This window comes from Sciurus vulgaris (genome assembly GCF_902686455.1).
Source record: "Sciurus vulgaris genome assembly, chromosome: 6".
In the NCBI taxonomy this organism is placed as follows: Eukaryota; Metazoa; Chordata; class Mammalia; order Rodentia; family Sciuridae; genus Sciurus; species Sciurus vulgaris.
In genome coordinates, this window is record NC_136466.1 from 98,738,839 (window position 1) to 98,765,163 (window position 26,325).

At 34.4% G+C, this 26,325-nt stretch overlaps 1 protein-coding gene across 2 annotated transcripts; it reads left to right on the top strand.

Moving 5' to 3' along the window:
* Positions 1–5,992: 5,992 nt before the first annotated feature.
* LOC306664576 (cyclin-H) lies at positions 5,993–26,090 on the top strand. 2 transcript variants are annotated; one of them, XR_013764748.1, is made up of 10 exons: positions 5,993–6,230; positions 7,518–7,640; positions 9,413–9,486; positions 10,546–10,756; positions 12,689–12,852; positions 16,958–17,028; positions 19,856–19,967; positions 22,780–22,840; positions 23,381–24,405; positions 24,686–26,090. XR_013764748.1 is itself a non-coding variant. In XM_079145536.1 (9 exons), the coding sequence occupies exons 1-9, from the start codon at positions 6,114–6,116 to the stop codon at positions 23,417–23,419; spliced, it is 972 nt and encodes a 323-aa protein (XP_079001662.1). In that variant the 5' UTR covers positions 5,993–6,113; the 3' UTR covers positions 23,420–26,090. The 2 variants fall into 2 exon arrangements, 1 of the variants encoding a protein (XP_079001662.1); XM_079145536.1 differs by having other exon boundaries at positions 23,381–26,090.
* Positions 26,091–26,325: the final 235 nt, after the last annotated feature.

Below are 26,325 nucleotides of genomic sequence, written 5' to 3' on the forward strand. Positions count from 1 at the left end.
GGTATAAATAGAACAAAGTATGGAGTAAGGGAGAATTGACTCTTTGCCTGAATGCTTTTAGGTCATTGAGGGTTCGTACTTCAAGGGTATATCTTGTTCTTGCCCTGCCCATTGGTCCACACCACCACCACCACTCTGACCACCATGAGGTGAGCAAGTTTTCCACTACACACTCCCTACCATTATGTTCTACCTCACCATAACCCCAAAACGATGGAACTAAGAGACCACACATCAAAATCTCTGAAATCATGAACCATAACAAATCTTTTTTTCTGTTAAGTTTGTTTCTGTCAGGTGTTTTGTCACAGTGATGGAAAGTTAATTCAAAAAGCAAGGAACTTTAAAAAAAAGCAAGGAACTTTTATACATATTCATATAGAAAAGACTCATCATTACATATAGAGGGAAGCACATTCCTAAGCATACTCAGTTAAGGCCATGTCATATTTTTTTAAATAGCAGATGGCAATGCCTTTCAATAGAAATTTAATATTAGAAGGAGCAAAGTTTACTCCATACTGTTACCTAAAATCTCAGAGTGATTCAGGGATTTTTACTGGTTCCTTGTAAGGTGTTTTGGAGGGCCTTAGCATAAACAAAAAATAATTTGAAGGGACATTAACAGCCACTTAAAGGACTGAACCCTCCACATTCATGTTACTGTTTGGTTGTGAAGTGCCCCCAAAAGTTCATGTGTGAAACAATTCAAGAAGGTTTATAGACGAAATGGTTATGAGAGCCTTAACCCAATCAGTGACTGAATCCCCCTGATGGGATTAACTGAGTGGTGACTGAAGGTGGGTAGGATGTGTCTGGAGGAACTGGATCATTGGGGGAGTGCTTCTGGGGCATATATTTGGTGAGCTGAGCTTAGTCTCTCTCTGGTTTCTGATCATTGTGTGAAGTGCTTCTCACTGCCTCACTCTTCTGCCATAGTATTCTGCCTTACTTTGGGTCCTGAGAAATGAAGTTGTCTGTCTATGGAACGAGACCTCTGAAACCATGAACCCAAAAATAAACTTCCTTCTCTAAAATTGTTCTTATTGGGCCTTTTAATCACAGCAGTGATTAATAATAGTCACTATAATAGTCAAATTTCTGTTGCTGTGACAAAATATCTTGAGAAAATCAACTTAAAGGAGGAAAGATTTATTTTGGCTCACAGTTTCAGAGGTTTCAGTCCAAGGTCACCTGGCTCCATTGGGCCTGAGGTGAGAGAGAATGCCATGGTAGTGGAAGCATATGGTGGAGTAGGCTACTTACCTCATGGCAGACAGGAATCAAACGAGGGAGGACAAAAAAACCCTCAGAAGCATGTCACCTGCAATCTATTCCCTCCAATAATACACTGCCTCCTAATGTTTCCACTATCTCCCAACATGTCATCATCTAGGAACCAAGCCTTTAGCACATGGTCTTAGGGGCAATTTAAGATCTAGACCATAATTTTCTTCACCTGCCAAAGTCTTCTGTTCATCTCACATTAAAAACTGCATTCAGTCCATCTCCAAGAACACCCAAGGTCAGAAACAGCCAAGTTCAAAGTATTCTCTGTGATTCAAGACAAACTCTTAGCTAGGAGACATGTAAAAAAATAACAGGTTACATGCTTCCAACATACAATGGCACAGGGCAAACATGTCCCATTCTAAAAAGAGGGAATCAGAGATTATCAATAGGTCTAAAGTAAGACCAAAACCAAGTAGGGCAAACATCAAATCTTATAGCTTCATATCCCACATCTGTGGCATGTTGTGGTGTCATGTGAGCTGCAAAGAGCTTTGGCAATCCCCCTCTATGACTTCCAAGTCACTGTAGGAGGTGGTAAGTCTGTGATTCTGACTTTAGATCCTGAGTTCTAAAATCCTACATCTATTGAATCACAAATGCAATATTTCCACGCTATTAAATTGCTATAAAACTGTATTGAAAATGATCATGTGATGCTATGTATCATAACTGCATTTATTCTTAATTGATATAAAAATGGAGACAGTTGTAACAGAGCACTCTAAACTGTGGTTGTAACAGAGTTAAGGTCAATTTGTGTATTGGATTAACAGTGATCTTTTTAATGCAGGAATTACCTTCATGTTGACCACATACCTCTGGCTAATAGAGGGGATATTGTGTCTTAGGACTGAACCATGGCTGGTTAGAGCTGAATGAACCAGGCTCTGGGTTATCTTTTCAATTCAAACCATATAAAGGTCTCACCTACCTTAGCACCAAGTATCAACATTCAGGGATCAAAAATCTTATTACACAGGTCTTTATTGGATCCTACTAAAGAAAAAAATTTATAGTAGTTGTGAAAGATGGTAAAACAGACTTCAAAAAGAGCCAAGGAAATAGGTACAGGGATCACTGCAATGGAGTATTGTAGTGGGGGAGAGAGATTGGACTCTATTCTGATTCCAACAAAGACAAATAGGGTTTTATAACCATGGAGCAGGGTGGGGATCAGGATGAAAAATTTCTAAGAGAAAACATTAAAGATAAAATGTTTCTGGCTAACTGACTTGATAGGATTACTGCTAAAGGATCATCAGAGATTGAGAGCAGTGAGATGCTAAGGGCTGGGGGTTTTCACTAACATGACTTAAAGAATTCCCTCTCATCACTCAATTCTATAATGACAGAAAAGGAAGCTCAGAGTCAGGCCTCCTCAAAAGCAGGACTCACAGAAGCCTGAGTAAAGTCAAAGAGAATAATTATCAATCCTATTCAGGGTCACTGTAACTGAAATGATACTGTATTTGTGCATGTTGTAATAATTTTACTACACCTGGGACAGAGATTACAAAATAGTCATTCTTGTATCCTTATGATCATCATCACTACTACCTAACAATTAGTACAAGGACTTTAGTGGTGATTTTTGCTGATTTGGACATGACTTTAGAGAAGTTACTCTTTAGTATGTTGTTAAGCCTTCTTTACAATCAAGCCTTCTTGATTTTGAATAGTCCTAAAACAGAAGAAAAAACATTTCAATTTCAGATGAATAATATTTTTAAAATAGTATCTCTCCTTTTTATTTACTTTCCTTTAGTAGCAGTCTGTTTCAGAGGAACCAGGTATTTGCTATAGGCAACTTTTTGTTTTCTCTTAGTTGTATCCGGACAACTGGGAATAAAACTAGAAAATTATTTTAGAGCCAAAGTTTATTGCGTGTTTGAGAATTGCAAAGGGATTAATGGTTTTAGAAAACTCATTGCAAAGCTTTATTTAAAATGTCAGAAACCCAGTCAGTACTGAAAGGATAGGGTTTCATGTCAGATTTTAAAATAAGAAGGATATTGTTTTTGTGATCATAGATGTGGTTTATTTTCTCCTGTACACCATATTTTTCTTTTCATTCCTACTCTACCTGAAAAACATGATCAATGTTAATTTTTATCCTTTTTTCTTTGTGTCCCTGAAATCAGAAACTATATGGACATAAGTACACTAATGTGTTTGGGAAATAAAAACTATAAGCAGATCACTGAATAAGATATTTTATTTGACTGCAAAATATTATTGGTGACTACCTGTCCCCACCCCCGCCACCTTTTTTCTTTTCAAACAAGTTCTTGCTATGTCACTCAGGTTGGCCTTAAACTGGCAATTTCCTACCTCAGCCTCCCCAGTTGCTGGCTTTACAGGCAAACATCACCATGCCCAATTCTCTCTTACTCTTCTAATTCCTGTTTTCTGAGCATCAGGAAGTCTGAGCTTTTTACTCTCATTGTTTCCAAAATATTAAGATCGCTAGAGTACAGTCTGAAGAAGAGGGAAGAGTGTCCTGGAGCAAGAAAGAGGAATTCCTGACACTCTGCTCTCATAGAAAACTTTAAAACACCATGTGGGTAAGTAGAGAGCATTTCTGTGGTAGCCAACAGATGACACTTGCTCTGCAAAGCCTGACCTCCACAATCCAGGGATTAGATGTAATGCATGTAGTCAAAATATTAAGAATCTGGCTAAAAATAATACTGGAACATAATTTAAGCACAAAGACATTGTGTTTACTTTTAAAAATCACTGAAGTCCTTCCTGTTAAGAGTTTGCTGCTGGGTAATATGTAATGAAATAGTAATATTTTCATTGTCAAGTTGTAAATTTCTCTATTACTTTTCAGGAAGACTAGATTCTGTTTGTTTTGTTTATTTGTTCCAACCATCTCCATTTAGTAACAGGAAAATATGACTTAAAGGTGGAGTGGAATGGAGGGTGAAGGGGAATTGGCCATGTCTTGATAATTATTGGAAATATGTTTCTCTATATTCTTTATTTTTGTAAAATAAATTAAATATAATAGGAGTGAAACACTAGCTGCTTTTTTTTTAACTATACACAGAAATAAGTAAAGGCACCAAATTCTAAGTCCCTATTCCATCTTCTGCTGTAAAAGTAGCAAAGAAACAAACCAGTGCTCAGCCAGTTCAAAAAGAAAACTGTCATTCAGGCCAGCTGACTATGACATTGACATTCAGTAATCTTACTAACATAACCATGAAAATCATATTCTGCTAACTCTCATTCTGCTAACAAATGCCCCTTTTCATTTGCCTTGGCATAAAACTAAAGTGTTGTAAAATATCTTTCAGAAAAAAATAAAGAGAACAGTATGGTACATGTAGCTGTCATGAGTGTAAGATTTCACAATTCAATTATTTAGACTACTTCTTTTCCTGTCCATCTTTTGTGCCTTTCATTTTTCTTCTTTTAAAATTATTCTTTCCCCATCATGCCACGTTCTAGATTGTCCACGATTCGTTGGACTCCTTACCTGCCATGTCCTTTTTTAGCATCAACACATTTTCTCCTTCTTTCTCTTCTTAGCCGATTTACTACTCCATATATCAACAATGGTTGAGAAGTACATGGATCTCCAATATTATAAAATACAAATAGTATAAGTTTGAGGAGTCCGAATAACTGTGACAAACTCTACTCTTAACTACACCCAACAAAAAGAAGTTCTCCCATTCTTAATCCTCTAACTACATTTTAGGAGGGCAGCATTGCCCTCATCTTGCCACATCACTTGGCTGAATGGCTCTAGGTTTTGTCATTTTTATCTGGTTTTTATTTTTCCCTTTTTAGAAAAACTACTTGCTATAGGGAAATCCATCTTTCTGACTATTCACTTGATAGACAGGAGATAAGGTAGCCTAAATGGGACAAAAGTCAAAACTACTAAAGGTTTTTGGGATCAGTATAAATTTTATATCTCAAATGCAATTTTAAAGTAATAATAAAATGTAAATCGTTTAAGCATTAATGAAGCTTATAATGCTAAGATTCTCTAGAAGCAATAATGAAGATGGAAATCTCAAGAAAACATTAAAACTGCCATACATTTTGACTTCAAAGATAGAAACGGGGAGAGGATTGACTATTAATCATCAGAAAGGTAAGGGGAAAAGCACAGGGAAAGGTCACCTTAGCAGCAGAACAGTAAGGACCAGTCATATTCACTGTTTTTAGTTTTCCAACCATGTTCCATTCCCCGAGATTTTTAGTAATGCTCCAAGAATTCTTCCTTCCTTGGCCGCCACACTCATCTTTAAAAGAGCTGGGAATGCTTCGGTTTTAGAACCTTTACTATTTTCGCTTCCCCTCCAGATGACCAATCAGTCTACTACTTTCTCAACTCTTTCAAACTTTTTCTCAAATGTAATTTTCCCTCTGAGGCCAATATTTAAACACTAACACTCTCCCACTTCTGATTACCTAGTGCGAATTTGTCAACCTACTCCAACGAATATTCTACATCCCTTATGGATACCCTTGCCTGTCGCTTCTTTGCCTGAAAAGGGCGGAGCTAAGTTAAGGACCCACTGACCGGAACAAGGGGTCCTGAGGTCCCGCCCACCTGTGTCAAAAGCGGCGGGCTGAGGAACCCTGAAGACACGCCCCTCGTAGCCCGGCTCCGGAAACGCCTCGGTAGGCGGGCTCCGCACGTGGTCGTGACGTCAGCGCGCCCGCGCCAGCCGGCCTGACGCCCAGGGCTTCCGCGGGATCCTGTAGGGGTCACGTCTGCTTCACACCACGGTGTGGCTGTAATTTTCCTTCTTTTTTTTGGTCCAAGCTTTCTGAACCTGGTCCTGGACGCCACGATGTACCACAACAGCAGCCAAAAGAGACATTGGACTTTCGCCAGTGAGGAGCAGCTGGCGCGTCTGCGGGCCGACGCCAATCGCAAATTCAAATGCAAAGCGGTGGCGAACGGGAAGGTGAGTTTTCAGGCGGCCACCCGCCCTGCCCCGGCCTCAAAACTCTTGAGTAGTTGTGTGATCTCTTTGGGCTTCCAACACAATCTTTCTTTGTCCCGCTTCCTCCTCCGCCGTGCGGAGTGTTTATACAACAAATTGGCGAGCACCATGCCAGGTTCTGTGGGTACGGAGACGAGCAACGCAGTCCCGATAGTAGAGAAGCAGATTGATTATGTCTTTGTAAAATGGCGAAGAAGAGCCCGTAGATACTGAGGTAGCGCAGGGCAAGAGCCATTCACTTGTCAGGGATGTCGAGGAAAGCTTTTCCCAGTAGTTGATGCAAAGTAGATGGGAAAAGAACATGCTCGACAAACAGCTGCTGGTGCAGAGGGGACAGTCAGAAGCTGCAGGACGGGGGTGCACGGAATGCTTGTTGTGGACATTGTGGCTGAAACTGAGTACCTGTGCAGCAATGGCCTAAGTAGGCAAGGAATTTTTAAGCGGAAGTAAGGAGTTTGAAATTTATACAAACACTATGGAGAACTTTTGAAAGATTTTAAATGGGAGGTTCATCATATCAGTTCCCCGTTCTAGAAAAAGGCTTCTGGCAATCTGGAGGTGAATGGATTTCATGAGGGAGGGAGACAGGAACCGTCAAACCATATGACAGAAGATGCTTTGGACTGTGACCTCCTAGCCAAGCCCCTTCTTGTACAGCTCTCAGCCTGATTTAATCTTTCTTACAAGCCCTCGCTAATCATTCTAGCACTTGCTTCACTCCTGCAAGTGTTTGATGCCTCCAAGCCTGTTGCTATTGATCTACTTTTACACTTAACTGATTTCATATATTAGTACTTATATTAGTTTGTTAGGGCTTTTAAAAAAATCACCAAGAACTGGGTAACTTAAAAAAATAGAAATTTATTGAAACGTGCTGTTTTTAAACTCAATTTGTTTGACACAGTGATTGAAAAAGGGGTGTTGAAAACTTGCCATCCATTGAAAATGTATATCTTCTTTTGTGAATTTACAGTTAATGACATTAAACCTGTGAGCATGTGCTGTTTCATGACTGTTTATGTATTAATGAAGCACTGTCCAGCTGACATTCTGAGAAATGTGATGGTATAGTTTTAGCTTACTTGGTATTTTTATAAAGATATTTTATGCAGTGCTTAGCAAATCTGTAAAGAGAATGATGGGTGGCATATTTTCCTTTGTTGCAGTTATAAACCTGATTTAATCTGGACAGAGAAGACAATTTTACAGTTAATTCACCGAATTTACACTGTAATTTCTGCTCTAAAGGTTCTTCCAAATGATCCTGTCTTTCTTGAACCTCATGAAGAAATGACACTCTGCAAATACTATGAGAAAAGATTACTAGAATTCTGTTCAGTGTTTAAGCCAGCAATGCCACGATCTGTTGTGGTAAGTTATGGTGGTAATGAAGTATGATGTCTTTCAACTGGCTTATGGAATCTGACTTCTTCTAAATTTCTAAATTCCCTATCCATGCTAATTTTTTAAAAAAACTCACCTTAGGTTATATTTGTTAAGTTTTTGTCATATGTTTTTCAATAAAACCCTTGAATTATGAGTTTCTGTATCATATCTCAAAGTATTTCAAATCTTATAGTCAAAAGAATTTTGAAGTCTCTGTAAGTCATAACATCCTCATTTTATAGAGAAAAAGAAAATTTTCTCTCCAAGTTCTCAACTAGTGTACAATAGAATTGGGAACAGAACAGAGATTAGTACTTTTCAACTTTGTCACACTCAATACATGATTGGAATAATGCATTAATTTATTGTTTGTAATCATGTCCTAGCTGAAATTCATGCCACAAGAATTTTTTAAACCTTCATTAGTAGAAGCTGGGGATTTATCTTTGACTTAAAAAATGCCTCTGGTTATTTCATAGGTATGGTTCTGAGATCCCTGTTTGTTATTGATGGGACAAGTGATGGTAAGGAGAAAGAGGTAGCTGAGATTAAAAAGCTGAATGTATAAAATATTTTTACCTTATTATCTTACAGGTTCGTTGTAAAGCACAAATATGAAAGTCATTATATATTAAGTGTTAAAGTTATACCATGCAAATAACTTATGACCCAGATAGAGTCACTTTCTAGATGTCTCCATTTTTGTAGTTGAAAAAAATTGAAGTATATTAAGATATGAGTCCAAAAGCATTTTTGATATTTCTTAATTCACAGATCTTTATCTGAGACATCAAAGATACACAAAGAATTTTAGAATACTTCATTAGTTTCAATCTTGAAATTTGGCTCTTTTCTATTAAAGGAAATATAAAATGACGTAGTAGGTTTAAGTGATTTGGGGATGAAGAAGCAATCCTTAAATTATGTGAAATTTCTCTTTACGCAACATGTTTGGTGAAGAATATTTTTATATAAAATGACAAAATTTTTAAAAAAAATATTTAAAATGTAATATTCTTTTTTCTTTCATAAAATAGATTAAATGGTTATTTCATTAGTTCTAGCCAAGTAACATATTGGTTAAAAATATAGACCGGTCTTAGTTGAATTCAGCCCTGTTCTTTATTAACTGTCTGAATAAGTCACTTAACCTTGTTGATACTCAGTTTCCTTTTCTGTAGACAGTAATACTTCACCAAGTTGTTGTAAGGATTAAAATAGAATAATAGTTCTGTGCTTGGCACAGAGTGGGACAAATTCAGTAAATAGTAGGTCCTGCTTCTACAGTTGAGTTTGGCAACAGTGATCACAATTATATCACAGATCTGCTATGTCATATCTTACTGGATTAGTGGATTTAGAGAGAGGGCTTATTGTCCCAACTGTGTTTTTTGGTCAGAATTTTTCCAACATTGCTTGGTTAATTTGTGACCATTTGTATTTTTCTGATTCTAGACATTTTTTGCTACTCCTTAATTCTAAAATAAATATACACATTTTAAAATCCAGTGTCCACAAGAGGGATTACCTACGAGGCTTGCATTCAGATGGCCACAGGAAGGGAAAGAATCCTCTAACTATGGAATTTTCACAGTACTTCATCACAATTTATTTTGATTAAAGGAAAGTTAGCAGTTACTGATATTTGTCTGGAGAGCATTTTCAGAGAAACGGTTGCACAATAAGTTATTTTTCATAAAATTTATCATGTATCACATACAAATAGATCCTGATGATATCAATTTTTTTAACCTTAGGGTACAGCTTGCATGTATTTCAAGCGTTTTTATCTCAATAACTCTGTAATGGAATATCACCCACGGATAATAATGTGAGTATAAGTTTGTCTAGTTTTTTATATTCATTAAAGATGTTTATACTGTGTGAACATTTGTGTGTGAGGTGGGCAGAGAGGCAAGAGAATTCCTCATTAAGGGCACTTTAGATTGGCATTCTTTTTATCTATTCAGAATTTAAAATCTTTCTTTACTTTTATATCCTATAATACAGATATATATTATATAATAAGTTCAGATAGTTGTCCAAATTCACATTGTTTTTCTCAAACTATTTCCCTAATACCGCCTTTTTTAGTTACACTTTCATTCTCCCAGTTGCTCAAACAGAATCATTTATGGTGATTCCTTGTTCTCCCCATGAATTCAGTTCACAGATTCTGTAATTTCATTTTCATTTCAGTTAAACAGAGAGCTGTTTTGTTTCCTCTTTGCTAAGCATCATGCTTATTAATGAAGATAAAAAATAGTGTGAGACTCAAGACAAACGCATTGTTCCTACTTATTTTCTTTTTTTCATTCCCATTCCCACCTGTCAAGCTCAGGTCCTTGGCCTTTTGGAACTTCCAAAAGCTCTCTGCAGTACCTTTCTTTTAGTTTTTAACTCTGAACTCATGTGGTAGTCAGTTGAATTTTATAGGTTTTTCCATAAGCTTATCATCCCCTACTTAGGTGACTTCAGACATTTCCACTGATGGCCTTCTGAAATATTCTTTTAACCTTTTTTCCATAGTCTTATGGTACATACATATACACTTTACTGTTTTTTAACTCTTTCATGTACATTTCATGATACAAACTACTCTTCTTTTTCAGTTATTTTGTTTTTCCAGACTCTAGGTTGAACTATCTGAAACTACCATTGAGTCAATGATGGCTGAATATCATGGCAATATTAGATCTAATTTTATGGTTTGTATTATGTCTGTTAATGGATAGAAGTTGACCTATTTTTTTTCCTAATTTTCTGCAATGTGTAACATAATGACTTGTATATATTAGGCAATTTTAGAAAGTACTTTGAGAAATAAAACAATTAGCTATTTCTCAAAGTATATGCCTGTGCCTCTACTCTCCCTTATTTTTTCCTCTAGGCTTACTTGTGCATTTTTGGCTTGCAAAGTAGATGAATTCAATGTGTCTAGTCCTCAGTTTGTTGGAAACCTGCGGGAGAGTCCTCTTGGACAGGAGAAGGCACTGGAACAGATTTTGGAATACGAGCTACTCCTTATACAACAGCTTAATTTTCATCTTATTGTCCACAATCCTTATAGACCTTTTGAGGGCTTCCTCATTGATATAAAGGTAACTTATTGATATGACATAAACTAGTGAATGTACAGCTTTCCTATTCTTTTAAAGAATCTAAAATTTGATGATCTTCAATCATCCAAAATTTCTCTTCCTGCATTTTAGTATGAACAATATGAGAAACTAGGTTACTCCTTTAACAGAAGGTTTGTTTATACCAACATCACCAGAAAGTAGTGCATCATGCTATGACTTTATGAAATCACTGAATGATAAGAATTTTAGCTCCATAATAATCTTCTGAGGCCATCATTATCTATGTGATTTATCACTGATGGAACTGTTATATAGCACATCACTGTATATATAATTTAAACAGTTGGTCTTTGAATATGTAGCTCTTTGAAATATAACTCTTTAAAGTGGGAAAAGATGAGAAGATTAAGAAAATGTGGTAACTGGTAGAAACAAGTTAGAGAGATTTTTGTTTTGTGGAAGACTAATAAATGTTTAAATGTTCATCCAGGGATCTAATAGTGAGAGAAAGATTAAAGGAAAAGTGAATAACTGAAGTTTCTTTTTTGGAAAAAAGAAGAGGTTGGCCTGGGATGATTATTATTATTATTATTATTATTATTCCCTTTAGAGGGAATAATAGACCTTCCCTTTAATAAAAGGAAAGAGGAAAGTATGGATGAGGATATTGTTAGGCCTGGAGATTTGGTAATAGAAGGAAATAGTGCCTTTCTTTGTTAAGAGCAAAAATAATTTTCTGAGAATGATCAGTTTTTCTGAGAATTATCAAAGACATTGAGACAGGTGGAAATGTTTACCATACTCACTGAAAATGGGAGAGCAAATTTTCTATGAAAATACCATTGCTAAATAGTATTTAGAGACTTACTTCATGTCATTAAACATGAATTTGTGGTAATATTATCAGACTTCTGGCTGGCTTTATGTTTTCCCTGGTACTACCCAGAAGTCTGGGTACAGTTGCAAATCAAAAGGTTGGTTGGAATCTGATGTGGTTGATGTTAAGTAAGAAATGTGTTGGCAGCCTAGTGGAGCAGAGAATTCAGGAGGGAAGTGAGGGCGAAAGAACAGTGGTGAGTGGAAGCAATTATAGGGATTGTGTGTCCAAAGATTCTGAGGAGGGACATCTGTGAAGTATTAAGCCAATGTACTGGGGAAAAGATGTTAGTGCTCAGAGTAGAGTGAATCATCATATCAGAGGTCAGGCATCTTGAAATAATGATAGGCCTGTGTGGATTGCACAATTTTGTTAGGGTTCATCTTAAAGGATATGAGTATTATCAGGAAACATGAGTTCTTCCATATATTCAGGGCCTATTCCAAAAATAATTCTGTATGTTTTTGGAGAAGTCTAGTAGGTTCAAGAATCATTTCCATTTATGTCTTCCCAGAAGTAAACTTGAGAAGAAATTTCCTATCAAAATGTGGTAGCATGATTCTTAAATGTGGCCTTTTATCTGAATCACCTGGATCGCTTGGAAAGTCTACCTGGGAATATGCATTTCTTGGGTCTACTTTAAATCTACTTTGAATCTCTAGGAACTTCTTCATCCCTTCTTTCCCTTCCTTCTTAAGTGGAAAAGAATAAAGAGAAGGGATTAACATAAATTGAAAATAGCATCAAGTGCTACTGTGCTGGGAACTTTTGGTGTTATTTTAAAGCATGTATTTCTTAATGAGGTTGTATTCAGAAAAGTTTGAAAAACACTGAGCTAAAGGATAATATCTGAGAAGACAAATGATAATATTCAGAATTTAATAACTTAAATTTTGCTACATTCTAATAGTATGTACAAAATAATCTCATATTGAAAGATCATTTCTTGTATATAGAAAAGGAGTTCTTTAGCATTCTGTATTAAATACTTTCTGGTTAATATAAATGTTTTTGAACAGTAAATACTCTATTAAACTCTCAGAAATGGTAACGTTTGCAAACTTTCTTTCTAGACCCGCTATCCGGTGTTGGAGAATCCAGAGATTTTGAGGAAAACAGCTGATGACTTTCTTAATAGAATTGCACTGACTGATGCTTACCTTTTGTACACACCTTCGCAAATTGCCTTGACTGCCATATTATCTAGTGCCTCCAGGGCTGGGATTGCTATGGAAAGGTATTATTTTGTGTTTTATCTGAGGTCAGATTCAGTCACTTGATTTAATTTTAAATGGAGTTCAAAATTTTAAGTAAGGTTCTTCTGTGATTATAGTTTTATATATTCCTTGTAGCCTCTGAAAAAGTTGCTGAGGGAAGAAATGAGATCAATTGCCTTGTAAGGAAGTCTTTTAAAATTAAGCAAAGTATTGTTGAATTAAGAAAAAATGTTTGACTAAAGTAAAAGTAAAACAGATAATCTTGGAAAAATTGATATCTATATCAATATATGGCCAATCTGCAAGTTTACGAACTGGTAAGCAACTTGAGTATAGCAAGTGTATCTGCTTTATTTTAATCATTGTTGCTGTGCTATTAAGCATACATGAAACATGAAATTCAGTAGAGATTTGTGGAAAGAATAATACTTTAGGTGATTTCCAAATAAATTGTAATTGAACCATAAATAGCTAACAAATAAATTACACACTGAGGCCCAAGCTTTATGATAAGCACTATATGTGAATTAAATTCCCCTGATTCTCACTACAGTACTTTGTGTAAAGATATGTTATAGATTATATCCATAAATGAATTTAACAATACTTGGCTATAATTTGTTTAATTGGAGAGGAGGAATAATGATATACCAGACATATTTGCTATTCTCAAGGTGCTTACCAGATTAGACTATTTTTTACTTTCTGTATTTTATTTATTTATGATCTTTGAAATTCTATTGGTTTCATTCCTAGAAATAGCTGAGGAAGAAAGATAAAAACTTTTTAAACTTTTAACTGTTTCATATTTATGATCTTTGAAATTCTATTGGTTTCATTCCTAGAAATAGCTGAGGAAGAAAGATAAAAACTTTTTAAACTTTTAACTGTTTCATATGTTTATGATGTGTTATCTATAATTTTGAAATCCATTGACAAGGTGGCAGCAAGTGCAAACAATTGTAATTCAGTAATTCTCCCACTTAGTAGAAGTATTTATGTTCCCTTGTAGAATAAAGGATTTTGCCTCAGACATCTCTGGGGTATTCCACATATCACAGTATATATACCATGTTACTTTTCTAAAACATGAACAATTACAATTTTTTAAATACATCTGCATTCAAAATAAGCGATTGTGGGCTTATATATTTTTTTTATTTATGGTTTGCTTCTGTGCAAAACAAACTCAGCAACTGTATATAAATATGTACATTTAATCATAAAATGGTTTATACTGCATTTGTTTACTAAGCCATATTGATTGAGTGCCTTGTAGGTACTGTTGTGAATTGTACTACATTTTAGGAGTGTGAAGTGAACAACATATAAATCCGTGCCCTACTTAGGAAAGATAGCCATGTAAATTGTTTTTCTTTTTTTTAATTTTTTTTTAGTTGTTAGTGGACCTTTAATTTATTTATGTCGCAGTGCTGAGAATCAAACCCAGTGACTCACACATGCTAGGCAAGCACTCTACAACTGAGCCACATGTAAATTGTTGATGTCTATGGAGTTTAAGTGTGGAATTTTCATTTAATAAAGGCTAAACCTTTTTCCCACAATTTGGATAGCCAAAAGTTTCATTTAATCTGTTGAAGCATTTTATGCAGTGTATACTGCAGTTTTCCTCTAGTGAAATTTTAATGGTATGAGAGTTATGTGGTGACATTTTTAGTTAAGCACCCTAAGGTCCAGATTTCAGTTTATTTTAGTTTACTTATAATTCCAAATAGAAAAAATTGGAATTGTGGTACCCTGGTCCATTGCAGATTAAATAGGCTTTTATGACATTCTCAGGGACTGTAGACATGGGACATTATTTTCCCGTTAGGGAAATACTTTCTCTTCATTATAAACTTAAACGTGACTTACAGACACTCTTTTGGGATATGTGGGAATTGCATTTACAGTTATTGCTAAACAGATAGGCTTTTATGCTGTTGTTAACATTTGGGACAGTGCCTCACATGACTACTCATAGAATGTTATTTTGGGGTTCTCTTTTTGGTGGATATAGAGCTTTATTTCGCATCTGCTAATTTGACTCAAGGTATTCTTAATTGCCTGTGGATTTTTAACAAATCAAATATTAAAAGTCTAATTCAGAATTGAGATTGGGTTTAAAAAGATTCAGAGGTAAAGAATCTCTGGTGGCCAAGTGTATCACTCTTAAGCTTAAGAAATTAAAAGGAGGAATAAAAAAGAAACAAAGGAATGGCAAAAAATGTGAGGAGTTTTAGAAAGAAGGGGAAAGGAAATAACTAAATTAAGTTATTTTGAATCATTTATGACCAGAAATGCATTAGTTGTCCAGAAAGTTATTGATTTCCATATCCAAAATTAGTTCCCATAATAGGAAAAAAAGGTGTAATACCAAATTTACAAGAGTGTTGTAGAACCTTGTAATAAAGTTTAAATAATCTGAATAGTTTAAGAGATATATAGCAACCACAGTTCTTTCTTCTTTTTTTAAAATTTTTAATTTTTTTCATACATGTATATAGGGTAATAATGTCTGTCTCAATCTACCATCCTTCCCATCCCCACCTGCCCCACCTCTCCCCTCACTCCCCTCTGTACAAGCCAAAGTTCCTTCATTCTTCCCCACTATGGATCAGCATCCATTTATCAGAGAAAACATTGGGCCTTTGGTTTTTTGGGATTGGCTTATTTCACTTAGCATTGATATTCTGTAGTTCTATCTGTATAATTGCATTCTTCTTTAAGGCCGAGTAATATTCCATCATGTATACATACCACATTTTCATCTGTTGAAGGGCATCTAGATTGGTTCCACAGTGATGTGGCTGCATCGTTGTAGTATGCTGATTTTAAGCCCTTTGGGTATAAGTTTTCTTAGGAATCTCCATACTACTTTCCATGGTGGCTACACCAATCTGCAGTCCCACCAGCAATGTATACCTTTTTCCCCACATCCTCACCAACACTTATTATTGCTTGTATTCTTGATGATAATTGATATTCTGACGGAGTAAGATGAAATCTTAGTTTTGGTTTGCATTTTCTAATTACAAGAGATGATGAACATTTTTTTCATATGTTTGTTGATTGATTGTGTTTCTTTTTCTGAGTGTCTGTTCAGTTTCTTAGCCCATTTACTGACTGGGTTATTTGGGTTTTGAGTGTTACGGGTTTTTTTTAGTTCTTTTTATATCCTGGATATTAGTGCTCTGTCTGAGGTGCGTGTGGTAAAGATTTTTTCCCATTCTGTAGACTCCGTCTTCACGTTATTGTTTCCTTTGCTGAGAAGAAGCTCTTTAGTTTGAATCCATCCCATTTATTGATTCAATAGCAGTTCTTAGTTTTTTGTAACTATTTTCCCTAAGGGAAAAACTAATACTTTTTTGTATTTGTTTGAATGACTTCTTATGCTTTGAAAATCTGTTTTCTTAGGCTTTTATCAAATATGGATCAATTTTGGGTATACTAAACTTCAGACTAAGTAAAAAATATACAAATTGTATTTTCATACTACTGTAGTCGTTCTGAGAAAAACAGGTAATTAGACTTTATATCACATTGATGGAAAAGTACTGACACCTTTGATTTGGACTAAAGCATAGGTGATATTGTCATTGGTTTGAATGTCTCTTATTCACAAGAAGTGCAATTATAGATAACATGATCTTGATATTCAAAAGAGAGAAAATCCTTACTAATGCCAAATTCTCGTTCTGTTACCTTTAAGCTTTATGACTTGGTCAACTGCAAGGTCATGATTTGTCCATTACTATAATTAAGATTCCTTATCCATGAAATGAAGTTAGACTTCCAGAAAGCCTAAATCCGATACTATAAATATTGACTACTATTGCTGTTTTCATACTGTTTTCCCTTTGAAAGCTATGCACTATAACATTTAAGTTAATTAACTTTGAACAGTGAACATCTTTTAAGCTAATGAGTTGTAGTAAACCCTTGAGACTGTAATAGCTGTAAATTATACTTTTACAGAGTTCAACGTATTATGTAATCTTTAAAAAATAAATTAATTTTAAAATTGTTTTTGATGAAATGAACATGGAGGCAAACAATTTATGATATCATGTTCTCTGATATGCTGTTTTCAATAGATTAAAATTGTTTTCCTTTCTTTGCCAGTTATTTATCAGAGAGTCTAATGCTGAGAGAAAATAGAACTTGCTTGTCACAGTTACTAGATATAATGAAAAGTAAGTAAAATAGAATACAAACTATTCTATTACAAAGCTGTTTTCTGAATAAATATTTATATGGTATTTAACTTAAGATAATAGATTTTTGTTTAGATTTACCTTTACTGGATTATTACAGAAGCATTAAAAATACATTGGTGGGGATTGTGGCTTAGTGGTAGAGCACTCACCTAGCATATGTGAGGCACTGGGTTCGATCCTCAGCACCACATATAAATAAATAAGATAAAAGGTATTTTCCATCTACAATTAAAAAAGAATTTTTTTTTTTTAAATTGAACAGATTAAAGGTACATAGAAGGAAGTAGTCCTCAAACATATATCAGGAAAGTGAAAATCAGATTCAGAAGGGGATTTGTGAGTCAGCAAGATCCTTTTAAAGTATACACAATTATGTGACAGGCACTAAAAAGATCAAAGGGAACTAACTTAAGGATAACATTTAAATTCAGCATGTCTGTTTTGTAGATGAATCAGTTTTAACTAGCTAATGTGTCACTTGTTGGTCATTTTGTTAGTTGATAATAACAAAGGCCATGGTTCTCAACTGGGGATAATTTTTGTAATGTCTGGAGACATTTCTGTCACAACTTAGAGGGTAGTAATGGTTAACAGCATCTAGTAGGTAGAGGTAAGAATGCTTCTGAACATCCTAAGCTGCTGTAGAAAGCAAAAAATGGCTTCCCAAGAGAGATCCATGTTCTATTCCCTGGTTACCTTGTATGACAAAAAGGAAAAAAAGTGAGATTGGGGGTATGTGTAGATAATTTAAGGATTTTGAGATGGTGGCATTGACCTGGATTATGGAGGTGAGGACTAAATGCAGTTACAAGGTTCCTTGTGAGAGAAGGGTAGAAAAAAATTTGACACATCTAGAGATAGCAGAGAATTTGAAGATGTTGGTTTTGAAAATTGTAGGAATGTGGCCACAAGCCAAAGAGTGCTGGCAGCTACTAGAAGTTGGAACAGGCAAAGAATGGATTCTTCATTGGAACCTCCAGATAGTTGCCCTGCCCATACCTTAATTTTGGCTGAGGGAAACTGATTTCAGACTCCTGGACTACAAAACTTTGAGAGAATACATTTTGGCTATTTTTAAATGCCAGGTTTATGGTAATTTTAATAGCAGCCTCAGGAACCTAATGTAGACCTTTACAAAAAAGAATAATTCAGCCCAAAATATCATTAGTGCTAGTGTTGAGAAACCCTGTTTTAAAGACTGAGTAGAATCTCTGCCTAATTGATTAGCCTGGAGTAGCCATGCTTCTTCATTCTTAATTCTTGCCCGTGACACACTGATTGCTCACTTATGGTTACTGGACTACTCTTTAGGGTTAAAAGTTAGTTCTTTTGTTCCCAAACTTTTTTATGACTATTTTTATTAATTAAATTTGTAATTAAACTATATGTTGACTAAACCAAGAAAATATAAGATTTCAGATCTTGATTTGGGGTGACAGCAAACAGATATATATATTTTTATGTTTATTTTAAAGGTAGGATGCTTTTGGACATGTTGATTTCACTTCTTAATTCTCTGAAGTGATGATCTTTAGGGCTGAGATCTTCCCTCTTTGAGAATGATGAATTAGGTGTGAATCATAAGCTGTAGGTCTTTATTTTACCACCAGAGGGTTCACTTTCAAAGCTAATTGTTATTTGGCCAGATATCCGGATCACAGTAGAAGGGAGCCTTAAAGATACACCACTATACTCATTTAAAGCTTTGTGGTAAGTTTTATTACTGATTTCTCAGTACCTTTATTTTATTCCATTTATTTTGACAGGAAAAAAATAATTCTTCATAAAATATTGATTTTGAACAATGTTAAAATATTCATAGGTTTAACACAAATACATTGAATTCCAAGTACTAATTCAGTTGAAAACACTGCTTTGCTTTGTTTGCTTATGAAATAAATCAGTAATATAATTACCCATTTGGAGCACATGGCTGGCTAATAATAAGCCTAGATCTTTGGTTTATTACACTTGAATAACAAGATCAGCTAGAGGATTTTTTGTTTTGTTTTGCAGTTGTAAAGTTACTGATAGTTTCCTTTAAACCTAAAGGAAGACATGATGTGGGTTTTTTTTTTTGGTTGTGGAATCAATGGGGATTTGATCCCAAGGGCACTTTACCACTGTGCCACTAAGCTATATCCTGATTCCACCTTCCACCCACCCCCGGCCCCCTGCACCTGCCCCTGCCCACTTTATTTTAATTTTGAGACTGGGTATTGCTAAATTGCCCAGGCTGGCTGGCCTTGAATTTAAAAGATCCTCCAGCCTCAGTCTCTTGAGTGCTGGAATTATAGGCAAGCACCATCATACCCAGCTTGACATTTTTTTTTTACTGTACTTAAACATCCTTCTTTATTATATGTTACATAGTAACAATTTCTTTTGTAAAAAAGAAGTATACTCCTTGACCACCATCTTTAGGATAGGATGTTATGAATATGGTTGGTTGTAGAAAACAAAGTATGCTCACTGAATCATGTAGGAATTTTTAAATAGAAAAGCTAAAAACTAAGCAAAAAGTGAACATGGTAGTATTTGCACAAAATTAAAACAAGTGGATTATATAGCATGCTTATCTTTATGTGGTACATGAATGAGATAAAGAGCAGACAGACAGCCATGTTATCGGAATTTAAGAATGGTGCTTCTTAGATTTCAATCCACAATAACAAATACTGTTAAAGAATAATCATGTTGAATGCTTTTTGTAGTTTGCTATAACAAGATGGGAGATTATTATTCATCTCCCTTTACCAAAATAATTTATAATTCAGTATAAATCCTTTTTATCTCCACATAGACATGAGAAACTTAGTAAAAAAGTACGAACCACCCAGATCTGAAGAAGTTGCCATTCTAAAACAGAAGTTGGAGCGATGTCATTCTGCAGAGTTTGCACTTAATGTAATTACGTAAGTAGATATGAGAGTTATTCAGATATACTTGTAACTGTTACCTAATCCAACTGGTCTTAAGAATAATTTTATTGTAAAAGTTTGTTCATGTGGGAAAAACTGGCTTGTCAATCAATTTTTTTTTTTTTTAAACCAAGTACACAGTTTCTAATAGGATTAAACATAATAATTGGTTTGGCTTCCCTGTACAGTTCTTATTCCTTCCTGCTATCACTAATGTCTTTGGCTTGTAGGTCTTTTCCTCCTTGTGGGATATCAGTGGGCAGTCCTTCTACAGAATTCCTGAATCTTTTCCTGACATTTTAATCTTTGGTCTTGTCACAGGTCTGATATTTGGTCTGAGGAACAAGCATATGGTTCCAGACTTATTTTTTTCAGCTAGAGTGGAAAAACTTAATAGTTTCTTTCAGTAACAAACTATATTGAAGATAGAATAGGAAAATGTGCTGTTGGATCTTTTTTTGCACCCATGGGAACATCCTTAATGTCTCTTAATTTGTAGGCTAATATGGAATCAACATAAAATTTACATGTTTCGTATAAAGGATTCACTCTAACTTTAGATGATAGGAATGGTGAAACTAAAATATTTTATATCTTCTGTGGGCTGCATTCTAATTAGAAATTTCTTCTGCCTTATTTATTATTAATTGGGAAGTTAGCTGTGGCATCTTAGAGTTAAGATGTATTTGAAATATTTTGATCCCTGTATTTGGCGAATATATTTTAATGGATGTGTATGAAAACTAGACTAGCATTTCAAAACCTTCAGAACAGATATATGACTCAGAATCCTTAACGGTACAGTTGTAGTAGGGGAATATCCAGGTATATATGGAGTATGCAGATTAAAGGAGTATTTTATTTATTGTTTTATTTTTTGGTACCAGCGATTGAACCCAGGGGCACTTAACCACTAAGTCACATCCCCAGCCGCCACCCTTTTTAAATTTTTTTTTTTAAGTTGCTGAGGTTGGTAATGAACTTGTGATCCTTCTGTCTTGGCCTCCCAAGCCATTGGGATTATGTGCCACTGTGCCCAGATAAAAGACTATTCTATTATAATCATAGTTATAACTTCAAAGCATGGCTTAGTATAGACCCTGAAGTGTTAGAAGTAAAAACACGTTGACCTTAATAAACAAAAGTTTTACAGCTCTCACTGGGTTTTCAAGTTGATTTTGAAATGGGCTGAAACCAGGAATTAGCAGATTGTGGCCTACCAGCCAAATCTGGCCCCCCTACCTGTTTTCTTTAGAAATACAATTTTATTGGAACATAGAATACACATTAGTTTACATATTATTATAGCTGTATTCATGTCATTGCAAGAAAGTTGAGTGGTTGTGACAAACTGATAATATAGCTTGCAACAACTAAAATATTTACTCTTTGGTTTAAGTTTTTCAGCCACTGCTTTGGACTTGAACTATTCTTGCTGAGCAACTAATCCAAAATTCCCGATTGTCAGAGTTTTACATTGTACTCCCAAGTTATCACTTGCTTTGTTTTCTGACAGATTCTACATGAGTACCTGAGAACTACTTCTCATATTGTCAGTATTTTTCTAAAAAATTCAAGACATACTTTTATAAAATAAAAACTATACTAGAAAAAGGAAACATACAAAAATATAAGTTTAAATTTTATTATGAACAGTCAAATTGTTCTGTTAAATTGATAAGAAAGTTTCTAAATACAATTTCTGTACTACTTATCTCACTGCAAACTGAAACAGTTCAAGAACCACACTATTGGTAGCATTACTTTAAGACAAAATATTTGTTCTTTGATCTTTAAATTTTTTTTTTATTACACAAGAACTATATTGTCAGTAAGTCAATCAAGACAGGTAAAGCCAAAGCTCCCTTTGATCAAAACCCAAATCTCAGCATCTCAGAAGTAACTTATCAATTGGTATTTACCTTTGCCAACCTTTTATCTGTGTGTGTGGGGTGTGTATGTGTATGTGTGAGAGAGAGAGAGAGAAGTATTTTTGTTTTCCCTTTGTATGTCATCCTACATATTGTATAACACTTAATATCATTAATCTTTAACTTTTGCCAGTCTGGGTGAAAAAAACTCACATTAGTATTTTAATTTGAACTTCCTGATTACCATGAGGCATTAGTATTTCTATGTTTAACATTTATATTTCTTGCATATTGGTTATTTATAAAACTTTCCCAGCTTTCTTGTGTTTTTTGTTTTGTTTTGTTTTGTTTTTTGGTAATTCTTTATAACATTTTGCTTTTTGTTTAGCTGTTAAAACCACTTAGAATTGCTTATGGTAAATTTTTTCTAAATATTAATTTTTCTCCCAGATCCTTTTAGAATATTTCATGTTTTTCTCACACTGAACTATTTTTTTGACAGATTAAATTCCTATGTATCCAGCCATTTCTTGCCTGCATGAATCATTGATGTATAATATAATAATAACATGCTTTTAATTACTTTAGCTTTTAGTTACCTTTTATGATAACTAAGAAAAAAATTTTTTTTTTTTTTTTTTTTTTTTTTTTTCCAGATTCTCTTTGCTCTTTTTCCCATATTCTTTCCTTGGTCAGTGGTAGAGTGGCATGTTCCAAGAAGGGAAAAAAAAAAAAAAAAAATTAGAACTGCGTTCAATTTAAACATTGATTTGAAAAGTATTGTCTTTATCCATAATTCTTTTTCTTTTTACTTATCCAAGCCCTGTTCTTCAGTACATAAAATTTCAAATTACCCTTGTTAGTTTATTACCAGTTTATATTTTTAGTTTCTGTTGCCAGTACCAGATTGCTTATTGATAATTGCTTAATTACAGGAAGAAGAGAAAGGGCTATGAGGATGATGATTATGTATCAAAGAAAGCCAAACATGAGGAGGTATGTTTACTAAAAAGTGAACTTTAACTCATCTTTGTTACACATTCTGGTATGACATAGTTGAGATTTATTGTTTGTGAATATGACAGAGGTTTAGGCTTTCCAAGTCTTCATTTTGTGCATACTTCTTTATGTACACTGTCCATTATTTAAGGGATTTTTCTTGCTTGCCTTAGCCTGTTCTGAAGCAGTTAATAATTATTTGGTGAAGATTCCTTCCTAAATTCCTAGAAGGCAGCACAAGTTTTTGTTTTATTTTTTATTCTCCAAGAATTCTTCCTTGCCCCTTTTCTTCAAAATGGGCAAGTCAGAGATAAAATGAAAAATTAGAGACAGAAGGTTGCAAATATAATCTGTACTCCCAATTAGTGTGGTCTGGTGAGAGTATTACTATTAAGATTAGTCTACTGTAAACTTTCCTAGTTTATCTTCTATAAACATAGGAAAAGGAATATTTTCATAGGGAGGAAAGGAGGGTAAAATACATCTTATCCTTAACAGGTTTTTTTGTTTTTTTTTTTTTTTTTTTTTTCTTCTTAGGAAGAATGGACTGATGAAGACCTGGTAGATTCTCTCTAACCATTTGAAGTCAATATGTCAGTGCTAACTAATTAGCAGAAGTAGGAAGCGTATATGGCACTTTACTCAAAAAGTAAAATGTGAAAATATCAAAATATATTAAACTTTTTGTTACTTATTTTCCTTTTGTAAAGTAGCTTTGTGTAAAATAAAATGTCTTTTTAAAAGCCAGAATGGAAGAAATAATCATGCCCCACCATAACTATCAAATTATTCTTCCTATGGTAACGAAATTAAAACTATAATGTGTTTATATATACTGTTTTAAACAAAATGTGATAAGCAAACCTATTCTTTTTAAAAAAAGGTCTTCACAAAAACCATAACTTAGTAGTCACCTTTAAAAGTGCTAAGGAGTGTGTTTTACCCTCTGGAAACCTTTATAAATGGCTTTTTAGATGCTAGCCAGATACATTATTTGTGCATAACTACCGAACTGCACAATATATTACAGCTGTTACTTGGTAATGACAGGTAGTCATCCTAGGTAGTAGAATTTTTTGTCCTCATTTAATTATCAGAAAACATTTCATTTCCAAATGTATTTTTTTAAAAATCAAATATGCATTCTTGAGTAGCTATCTAGATAAGAATTTTTAAATTGCCCTAGATAAGTAATAAAAAATTATATATTCAGTTGTATACTCATTCTATATCACCTATATGCGAATCCATACAAATAGGTGTTACAGTTATTAGGAATTTAAGAATAAATATGTTTAAGAAATGTGATGTAAAAATACAGACTATGGTACCAAATGACTTTGGTATGTATCAGGGCCACCTCTACTTTGCCATTGACCTTTTTAAGTTATTAAACTGCTGTGTACCAGTTTCCCAAGTTGAAAATAGGAAGATAATGCCCCACTCCTCATAGGATTAAGCAGTGTCTGCATATGCTAATACTCAACTGCCCTGAATCTAATTCATTGTATGAATACACACACTTCAGACTTGGCGCATCCCAGGCTGCACTTCCTATGAAGGTAGGTAGCAGTTTACTTTTGTCTTGGTATGTGACAGCAGTATTTACTATATGCATATTCATCTCTAATAATCCTTTAGATTTTAAGCATGAGGTTTTGGGTTTGGGTTTTGTTTTGTTTCCTTCTTAAATGAAGGGAATAAAATTGATGAAATGGGACTTTACAAAAACAGTAGAATAAGCCAAAGCTTATAGTTCTTCAATATAATTCAAGTTAAATAGCATTATGCTAGATATAGAATTGCAAAGTGTTCACAATTTATCTCTTCCTTTCCTTTCAGATCAATAAACTTTGGCATCAGAGCAAGGTCCACATTTATCTCTGAAAATTTCCTACCTAGCCCCATTAAAAAAAAAAATGTTTGAGAGATTTCATTTCATCACTGACCACCTAGTTACTACAGGGCCTATAAAGGTAAGTAACAAGTTTTCCATTCCAATTTAAGAGAGTCTCTTAAATCTTTCAGGTTTGTGTTTTTAGTAAATGGTAGGAAAGGGTGAAGCATTTCAGTCTACAGAATGACAGGTAGATTTGTATGGCTATAGACTGAGGTATGACTTAATGGGAGGGAACTAAAATCCCTTGAACTAGAGTTCAGACCTTTCTGCTTGTTAAAACATGTTAGGAAATGTGACTAGTCCTTATCTCTTAGTCTCTCTTCTATCTTGTAAACTTATAGAAAGAGACCAGCTGTGGAACTCTAGCCAGAAAATAGGAGAAATTGAAAATAGGAAGGAAGCGATAGGATACAGAGATAAGAAAGGTGAGAATGAAATGCATTCATTTCAAGGAAAAGGAGTACAGGATATGTGTTTTTAATATCATTGGTGAACTGTAATTGAAGGCACATAAGCCAACTGCCTCTGTAAAATAACTGCCTTAATAATTGCTGAAAACAATACTAAGTAGCCATATTTTAAACCTTTAGGGGGCTGGGGTATCTCAGTGGTAAAACACTGCCTACTTAGCATGCACAAAGCCTTAGGTTCTATTTCTAGCACTGCAAATAAAAAATAAACCCTTGACTACAAATCAACATCTTCACTCATTCTTATCAGAGGAGTAGATTCAAGTGTTTGCTCTTAAAATCTAGGCCTTTAGAAGACTTTTCTTTACTGTGTGAACTGGTAGTCTTCATACCTTGCTTGCATCCTGTCTCACTCAAAAACTGTTTATTAATGATAGCTCATGTCTTATCTCCCTTGCCCAAAATAAGGAAGGAGATGTAGCTCTGTGTGTGTGTGTGGTGTGTGTGTCTGTATGTGTATATTGAATGAATAAATGGAACCCTTTTCAAAAGAAACCATTAGCAAAGATACTGACTGAAGTTTCATCTTCTCCCTGGGCTTTGCTCTGGTGCTAAAGTTTGAACTGTCCCTAAAGGAAGAAGAAAATAATGAAATTAAATGCTGAGCTACATTTAGGTAGAAGTAATCAATTATACAAGATATCCCTTGGTTTTATTTTAACTTAACCCTTGTGAATATTTCACAAAAATACACAAACAAGCAAATAAAACTATACAGTCAAACTAAATATCCAGCAGATACAACAAGTAGTCAGAAGATCAAAGATGGATAAGTTGTTAAGTGGCTGATGAGGTTGTCTGCACAAAGGGGTAAACACAGAAAAATCAACTTGAAATTAACAAAAGCATTCGAGTTTTGTTTTGTTTTGTTTTGTTTTTTACAAAAAAGAAACTGATAATCTATAAAATGGTTGAAAGGGTAACATGCATTCTTCAGTACAATGACCAGTAATATTTACTGAATTCAAGCTATTTACTGTTTGTAAACATTAACAAAAGCAATTATGATCTCTAAATACAGTCTTTGACAATTCCAACAAAATAAGTGGTATGTTTAAAAAATAAAAGCTGATGAGCAATAGATCAATTCTATATATTTTCTTTCAACAGTT